At 44.8% G+C, this 8872-nt stretch overlaps 1 protein-coding gene across 3 annotated transcripts; it reads right to left on the reverse strand.

The window, feature by feature from the left end:
• Positions 1 to 829: 829 nt before the first annotated feature.
• On the reverse strand, positions 830 to 7199 carry OTX1 (orthodenticle homeobox 1). Of its 3 annotated transcripts, none has more exons than XM_032214451.1 (4): positions 7103 to 7199; positions 5352 to 5503; positions 1482 to 1642; positions 830 to 1370 (listed from the first exon to the last, which is right to left on the reverse strand). In XM_032214451.1, exons 1-4 carry the CDS (start codon positions 7197 to 7199, stop codon positions 830 to 832), a joined length of 951 nt encoding a protein of 316 aa, XP_032070342.1. The 3 variants fall into 3 exon arrangements, with proteins under 3 accessions (XP_032070342.1, XP_032070341.1, XP_032070340.1); XM_032214450.1 differs by having other exon boundaries at positions 5352 to 5523; positions 7099 to 7199; XM_032214449.1 differs by having other exon boundaries at positions 830 to 1642.
• Positions 7200 to 8872: the final 1673 nt, after the last annotated feature.

The following is an 8872-nucleotide window of genomic DNA, read 5'->3' on the forward strand; positions in this document are numbered from 1 at the left end:
TCGGGCAATCGCTTTCCCCCTCCCCCTCGAGGCAAGAGAAGGCTAGGGGAGAAGGGGGGGGGGGGCTTCCTTCCACTTCCGACCTGCAGAGCCTCCAGCGTTCGCCTTCAGCTCCTTCGTTAAAAAGGGTCGCTGGGATGGATCTCGCTAAACCCTGTATGTACATTCCTACCGCTTTTTTGCTTTGCAATATAAACCTACAGAGGGAACTTGGCGGGGCGGGGGCGGGGGGTCCTCGAGTGAGATGGGGGAGGGCGGTGTGAAGATCTATACACGAAGTCTGCTGTCGGCCAGAAAGCAAAAGGCGCGTTCTGTTCTCCCGTCTTTCCATGCACACGAGCGAGCGAGCGAGCGAGCGAGCGTCACAAAGCTAGCCGGCTGGGCGAAAGGACTGGTTGGAAGGAGAAGGGTGGATCTCCATTGAAAGTCCTCTTCTGCTTCAGAAAAAAACAAAAATAGGATCCTGAACATAATCCCAGGGAGCGAATAAATAACACGTCAGGAGTCAACTCAGCGGGGTAAGAAGCGGCACGTCCAGGAAGGGCAAGCAGGTCTGACCCAGCAGCCTTCAGCCCAGATTCGCTGTCGGGGAAGGGGCTGAAAGCGCTCGGCTATTCAAACGGGGGCTCACCGCGCCTTTCCTTTCTTGGAACAAATTCAAAGGCTGCTTTTCATCAGCTGGTCAAACACGCGGAAGAGCAAAGGCCGGTGCGGGTGAGCCGAGACGGAGGGCATTATTTGCGACGAAGAAAGAGGTCGTCGTCCCGAGGAACCGAGAAGAAAGTGGGCGCTACGGGAGGGGGGGAGGCGGCGGGCGCCGAGGCCAACCTCACAGGACTTGGAAGCGCCAGGAGGCCTGGTCTTTGTAGTCGAGGCAGTCCGGGGAGTTGAAGTTAAGCTTCCAGGAGGAGGCGGCGGTCGGGGCCGCCTCTTTGTAGTCCAGACAGTCGGAGGAGTTGAAGGCCAGCCCGGGGCCGCCGTAGCCAGGCTGGTGGTGGTGGTGGTGGTGATGGTGGTGGTGGTGGTTGGAGCTCTGGCCGAGCGGGTGGTGGGTGTGGGGATGGGCGCCCGCTAGGGACGAGGGCGCGATCGGGCTGAGCTGGTGAGCGTGCGGGGGCGCGTGCATGGGCAGGTAGGACCCGCAGTCCACCCCGCTGAAGTAGGACGAGGAGTGTGGCGGCGGCGGCGCCGGGTAGCCTTGGCCGTAGCCGCCGCCTTGCCCGTACGACATCGGGTAAGAGGCGGACGAAGCGCCGGAGACGGAGCGCTGCATACAAGAGGCCCCGCTGGACGCCAGGGGCTCCGGCCCCGCGCTGGGCGAGATGGACGCGGGGCTCCAGATGGACGAGGCCGCCACGGCCGACGGCGCGCTACTCAGCGAGGCAGCCGACGAGGCCGATCCTGACGCTGCGCCCGCCGAGTTGCTCAAGGCCGCTCCGCCCGGCGCCGGGCCCGAAGAGTTGGAGCTGGACGAAGAAGACGAGGCCGAGCTAGAGACGGCGGGAGGCGTGAACTGGCCGCTGCTTTCGGAGCCGGAGCTCTCCCGCGCTGGAGAAGACTTCTTCTTGGCCGGCCGGCTCTTGGCGCCGCTGCCGCTCTGTTGCTGCTGCCGGCACTTGGCGCGGCGGTTCTTGAACCAGACCTGCGAAGAGAGGCAAAGGCAGCGCTCCGTGAGATCCTGTTCTCCCAGGAGAGGACCCGAAGGGAGGAGGAAGGCCCAATCTGACCTCCCCTGCTCCGCCCCACAGTTCGATCTACGACCAACTCTCCTGCCGCTTCCATCCCTTCTCCTCCATTCCCGCCTTTCACTGAATTCCTCAACCTTCGCCTTCGACGCCAAACAGATCAGGACTACTCGGGGACTCTAGACCGAAAAAGAGAGTTTTCAGCCTCGTTCCAGTCCCTTCGCTGACCCTACCTGCCGTGTCTTCCCTCCTTCTCAGGAAGGAAAGCCACCAAGTCTGGCTTAGCGAATCCCAAATAGCTACAGGTGGGACCGCCAAGAGCATATTCAGAGGATGGGTCCAGCAGAAGAGAAGCCAAGCGATCAAGGATGGGTGCCGCATCCCTGATGCAGGCAATTGTATCCTAGAAAACACACACACAACACTGATTGCCCGTTGGCAGAATGCCCACCTCTCTCTGACCACTGGCCATGAATCCTACTGGCTGTATCACCACTGTATTTGCCAATTTCCAAAACTTTTTAAATAATTCCTCATAAATCAGAGTAACTCAGTAACTCAGTAACCCCATCTTGAATGGAGGCTTCTATATTCTTTCTTAGCATCCCACCTTTGACTAATCAACTTTGTTTGGAACTTATAAATGTACCTGAATCTTTACCACTAAGGCCTTCCTGTCCTTTTTGCTATTAATACTGTATTGCAGTGGGAGGGGCTGAGGGAAGGGTGAAGGGGAGAACATTCCTAACAAATACATGTCCCTTCTCTGGATCTATGTACATAGAAAGTGCGTATAGGAGGAAGCTAAGATTAGATATTAGTTGATTCCTTAGTAAAAGAATCCAAACAGGACAAGATTAACTACAGAATTTACATGCTATTATCTTCCCAAGTCTTACACAGACAGGAAACTATTGATGATCAAGATCTCAGATCCATTGTTTCCATCACAGTAGCCAGCTTAAATTTGCCCAAAGCTGTCAGTAAATTATAGTGCTCCTCACCTGTCCTGTACCAATTAGTGTTAATATTTTAAGATGCCTTGCATTAGAAAATTGAAGGTGCATTTATATCAGAGGTTAGAATGTTCAGTATCCTCACCAAATACTCTCATATGCCATTTTACCTATTTTCTAGGCTACTTTTTGTTATGTTCAAGCCATTCACCTGTAGCATTCAGCTCTAAGCAGTATCATCCCTTGCATTCAATGGAGCAAGATGGAATTTTGATTCTTAATATCATTAATTTATTCTCCTTGTTCATCAACATTTTATATTCCAAACCAATCAACAGCTACCTCCACTTCCAAGAGACTGGAGATGATATCCCTTGTCAAATTCAACCGCACTTCTTCTACAAGTCACACCAGCCACACCATTCCAAATAAACAAAATTCATGAATCCTACCTCCAAACTCCTAATAGTCAATGTTAAGACTAGTTTATGGAAAAGATAGGTGAAATTTGTCAATTAAAAGTCAGAAAGGGTGGGCAAACCAAATTGTTCATCTAAGGTTAAGATTCATATGTCTGCTCTACTAGTCTACTTTACTTCCTGAGAGAGTTCTCATTAATATGAAAATCATGTTGCAATTTTTTTAACAACCATATTGTTGATGGAGTACAGCATCCAGAGTTTTATGTACCTCTGTTAATATTCTATTGCATTAAACTGTAACTAAGTATTTTATATCTATTTCTTCAAAGAAAAGACCCACTACAGATTCTGAGGCAGAGTCACAATGAACAATACTTACACAGTATATGTTTAATGTTGCCACTAATGCAACAACCATAGCAAAGGTACTGTTACATTCATCACTTGCATGATTCAACCCTTTTTTATATAACCTCAAGAAAGATAGTGCACCCATCTCTCATTCAGATTATACACAAGTCAAATTCATATCATATTTTACAACCTTCCTCACCAGAGATTTACAGACTAAAAGCAGACTAGCCAACAGGTAAATGGGAGTTCACTGAACCAATTCAAGTCCCTAAACATTTAGTCCAGAATCCAAGCATCTAGTAATTCCATAGGTCTAATGTGTAGGCACCCACAAAGTGCGGTTTCCATTGTTAAAAAAAGTTAAATATTTAATTTCTGCAATCTTTCACAACTTTCAAAAGTAGAACATTCCTGAGTAGTTAATAGCAATAGCCTAAAAGTGCCAGAAAATTTTAATGTGTTAATTTTGACAAAATAACCAATCACTTCCCAACACATTGCTTATGATCTTAAGGCTACTTCAGGTTTTGAAAATGTTCTCTATACATCACTTTTCATAGCTCGGATGTGTAATGATTGCATGTGAAATCTGCCCTGCTTTATTTGACTCAACCATACATACACATATTGAAATCATCATTATATGATTTACTTGCAATTTCAGTTCTTTCCCCTCCCTTTAAATGCTTTCATTTCATGGTTTCAAATTGCCCTCAGTGAGAAATAGGACACGCAGCAAACAAACAGGGCAGCAAACAAACAGGAAGGATCCAGCTTGCATGGCAAAGGTGTGATTGTACTTTAATTATACACTTATTTACATCCTAAAGAGATAGTTTGGTGCCTATCATTCTGTCCAAATTTGAGTTTCAAATCAACAACTGGGATTCAATTCTACTGGAGTGGAATAAATTGTTGCTGGGGGCAGGGGAAAGAAGAGGAGACAAATTTTAAAAGCCTCACATAAAGGAGCAAGGGTAAGACTCCAAATCTTAATCACAAGTTTGTTCACTTTAAAACTCCTAATTAAACCACCAATCAGAGGACTGGAAATACATGAGAAGCTTTCAATATAACTCCTATGTTCAAAAAGAAAAACTTTTAAATTGATGAAATCAATTTGATTTCATGTTTAAGAAATGTGGTATTTAACCAATATATATTTGAATAAGTCGCAGTAGAATTTATTTCCAGATAAACAAGTGTGGATAATGTTACAAGTGCATTAAGGATTAGGATGTCAAATTATTTTAAAGTTGCTTATGCAGTCGTAAAATGCTTATGTAGTCTTAATCTTACACATAAAACAATTAAAGAGAAATAAATTAACCTTTCTTCCACTATTTGTGCACCATATGTGCTACATCCAGTATCCTAAGTTTTATGTAGACACACTCAAGATGAGATGAGGAAAAAAAATCCTATTGATTGCCATGGAAATTAGTGAAAACTGACTTGTGTTGGAGTGTATCCATTGACATGTGTTTAGGGTGTGGCCTTAACATTGATTGGAGAAGAGGAGAAAATAAGTATCTGTAAAGTATTGATTCCTCTAAAGTGATAAGGGAGCTAAGGGAAGTTGCCAGATTCAATAAACCGAGAAAGATCTTCAGCGCCCTTCTGCCATTCCAGCACTGGGCCTGTCGATCCTTGCACAATTACTATTCCGGCTGAGCGAAGAAGAGTAATTTATCCCAATAAATACCAGTCCTAAAGCAAAAGTCAGAATGGCCCCTGATCAGATTGAGACTAGAAAGGACCCCGAACCAGAAGAATCTTTAAAGTAAAAGGAATCGTCCACATCCCTTCTTTACTTGAGTTTGGAACAAGCGGTAGGCGAACGGAGCCAACTGGCGTGCCCCAACGACCCCCTTCCTGCAGACAAAGGCCCCGGTCCCCCCAGTCCCAGAAACGCTCTTTAAAAGTCCCCAGACCTGGACTCTGGATTCCGGCAGGTTGATTTTCAGGGCCACCTCTTCTCGCATGAATATATCTGGGTAGCGGGTTTTGGCAAAAAGCGCTTCCAACACGTCCAGCTGCGATCGGGTGAAGGTGGTACGTTCTCGCCGCTGCTTCCGAGGGGTGGCTGAAGGGTCCCGAAGCCACACGAGGCAAGGAAGGCAGGCAGGAAGGAAAGAAGACAGAAAGATAAGAGGCAATCAGACCCGCTCTCTCTCTCTCGCTTGCTCTCCCCTCCCCGCCCCCCGCCCCGCTGCCCCGATTCAGGAGGGGGAGGCGAGACAACCAGGCTCGCTAGTTCCCACGCCCACCAATCCCTTGACGCAGGCGGGTCGCCAGCCGTGGAGAGACCCAGTTGCCCATAGATTTCTATAAAACGGGCCGGCCGATCCCACGAGGGAAGCTGGGGGTTGGGGGGGGGGAATTGTGCACTCGCCGAGCCAGGAGCAAAAAACCAAAAAACAACTAAAAACCTGATTATGTTTCTAGCCTATAAATATGAATCACAGAAAATAGTACAAAAGAGGAAAGGAAGTTGCCTCCATTCAACTTTGCGAAAGAAGGCGGGCTGGCAGGCAGCTGGGCCTTTGGCGAAAGAGGACTTCGCAGCTACCTCGGACCTGCGACAACAGCTCAAAGTGGCTGGATAACACGGCAGTTAAAAGGGAAGCTCGACGTTTCAATACCTTGCATATTATTGCCATATTTGGAAACCTTAACTCGGAGGTAAATTCCCCCAAAGCCTGTAGTAAAGTACGTCCAAGCTAGGCTGTACTTGTAAGCGTACTTAATGTAACTGGCCTAATTATGAGCGTTATAGGCTCAGGTTACAACGCTTCAGACGGGAATAAATTCTAGCGAAACCAGTCCAGTTTACTACTGATCTAAGCGAGCTGCTTGCCTTACAAGTCAGGATGTTGGCGCTTTACACCTTTCACAACCATAAGGATATGAAGCATTCCCTTGAATTAGTTAGCACTAACCTGATTTGTCATCAGACCACAAACGATTGCAAAACCCGTGCTTGGATTTCTTGGCCACCGAGCTAATGGAAGTGGGGGGAAATGTGAATGTAGACTCTCTCAATTGTAAAACCTTTCCTTCAGGACAAGTTTTTGAGTAGAAAATTTTGGAACTGCCCTCCATACCTTCTGCTTTCATACCTTCTGAGCACCACTTTCTTTACCCTGGGTCTTCACTTACAACTATACTTTGGAAAATCAACCCTCACAGAAGTTTCACTTTCTTTTAAAGACCCGTTTATCAAACAGCCTCCCTGCCTTGGGTCTGTTCTTTTTAAACAACCACATACTTGTTCTGTGTTTGGTATATCTGGTTACCGTATCTATCTGAATGTAAAAGCAAAACAAGGTAGAAATCAGGAATATGAAATCACCTCCATTATGAAAACTTAGATTAATGTTTTAGTAAAGTGCTTTCCATTTTTTAATAGACTTATTTTCATCAAAAGCATTCAAAGATTGTTAAGAAACACTCAATTACTGAACTCAAACATTAGTGCAGTTTCCAAGAATGGAAGAGCAGGAAGGGAGATAATTCCCTTCTTAATGCCTGTTTTGTAGGGCAAAACAGAGGAATTGGCAGATTTGTTCTTTTTTCAAACTTTGTGGAATGACTTGAGTGTGTCTGCTCAATGGAGAAGAGGGGATGGAAGGGGAAAGGGGATGGAAGGGGAGAGGGGATGAAAAGGGGGAGGGGAGCTCACCTGGATACCCCACTGAAGGGTGTAGAAGATCCATTGCCGGTCCTGCTAGCCCCAGCCCATTCATGCCATAGGGGGGCTGTTTGAGGTAAGACATCATACTAAAAGCTGGAAATATTTTTTCCAATTTATCCACACACACTTATGTATTTGTTTCTTTAGCAGTTTTTCAAACAGCGTGTGTATATGTTTTATTCTTTTTTAAATATTCATCCAACCAACAACTGAAAGGAATCCCACAAGGCAGCAGAGTTTTTCACAGCACTCTAGAAGAAAAACAACAAAATTAACATATAGTGAATTGATAATGCGATATAATTTTTAAATGGAATTCCCAGGTAGTGCAAAGTTAAATGTTCAGCAAAACAAAACATTTCTTTTTGTACATATCAGTAAAAAAAGCAATAATTTTATATGTAGTTAGGTGGATCTTAATATTAAAAAGGCAACTTAATTTCTATATCAAGTACAATAAAGTTTTTGTTTTTGCTTCACTTTCTGTCTTACTTAAAGGTTTCTTCTTTAACACAGAAACTCTCTGAAAATGGCGGATAATTCCTCCCCCTCTCTCCCGAGGAAAATGGCAAAGAGTGAAGTGTAGTAGGGTAGAGATAAGGAGACTGAGATTATTATTATTATTTTTTAAATCTACACCACATTACCATACAATCGCCAAGGGGCTGTGAGGGGGTACCATATCAATGATGAGAGCGATAAAGCAATTATTTAAAAAGATAATTGGATTAGAAATCAAAACGAGGTAACAAAAGGAGGGAACTATAATTAATTTAAAAGAGAGGAGAAACAGACACATTAATTAGAAATGGCTAATGATCTAAAAAAAGACCGCTTTGGCAGGGAGGGGGGGGCAGCTTTGAAATCCCTATTCTAAAAGACCTGCAACAACAGGCAGAAGGAACGGCAGGGCGGCAGAGGATATCTGAGACACTCAAAGTTTACAGATTCCCTCACATCATGCTCAAGAATTTATTTCTAGGAGTATGGGGGTGGGGAGTATAGGGTGAAGGTACACTCTCAAATGGGCACATTTAGAAATAAAGCTAAAGTAAACGAATGATTCTGACTTCCAAATAAAAGTCCCCGATAAAGAACATGGTGCATTGCGGGAGTGCGGCTGTTGTTTTAACTGTATAAACCTTCAAGTTTTTTTTTTAACTTCTCCATATGATTTACTTCCAAGAGTTACAGAACAGACTTGGGGATCTTGGTGGGCTAGCATTCCAAAACAGAAAGTAATTTTTATGTTAAATTCCCCATGTTCTGATCTAGAAGTTTTTCTTTTCTGAGTAGTTTCAATAAAGTAAATGCCCGAACTAAACATCAGACCAACCAAGCAGGCACATAAAAACCCACATCCAGAAAGCACAGTTGGTGGCAGAATTAATCTCAATTAATCCATAGCCAAAAAAATTATATAGGGAGCAGGCCTGGCTACTACCAATATGGTATTTTCACACAGAAAGATTCACACCAAGAATTAAAAAGAAAGGGGGGGAAAGGAAGGGGCTGCAAAGTGGGCCTTGAACTAATATTAATCTATTGATGCTAGGCTATTAAGTTAAAATATCCCAAATTCATAAAAAAAAAAAAAACCAAGCCATATTACCAGGACTGGCTAACCTGTTGCAGCTCTCTCCAAGTTGAGATTTCATTTAGAGTTCTGCCTGGATTTCTGAGGTGAGTTTTTTTTTTAACCTCTCTCTCTCTCTGTGCTCACAATTAAAAGTTCAAAACCGGCCCATCTGGTTTACC

Source organism: Thamnophis elegans, chromosome 3 (genome assembly GCF_009769535.1).
Source record: "Thamnophis elegans isolate rThaEle1 chromosome 3, rThaEle1.pri, whole genome shotgun sequence".
NCBI classification, from domain to species: Eukaryota; Metazoa; Chordata; class Lepidosauria; order Squamata; family Colubridae; genus Thamnophis; species Thamnophis elegans.

Excerpts from the sequence above, each read along its gene's own strand:
- OTX1 (XM_032214449.1), bottom strand. The coding sequence starts at position 7,199 with ATGATGTCTTACCTCAAACAGCCCCCCTATGGCATGAATGGGCTGGGG. Across the intron at positions 5,504-7,102 it reads CCCTTCAGTGGGGTATCCAG|CCACCCCTCGGAAGCAGCGG; the intron begins GTGAGCTCCCCT and ends GGGACCCTTCAG. Across the intron at positions 1,643-5,351 it reads TGCCGGAATCCAGAGTCCAG|GTCTGGTTCAAGAACCGCCG; the intron begins GTCTGGGGACTT and ends CTCTCTTCGCAG.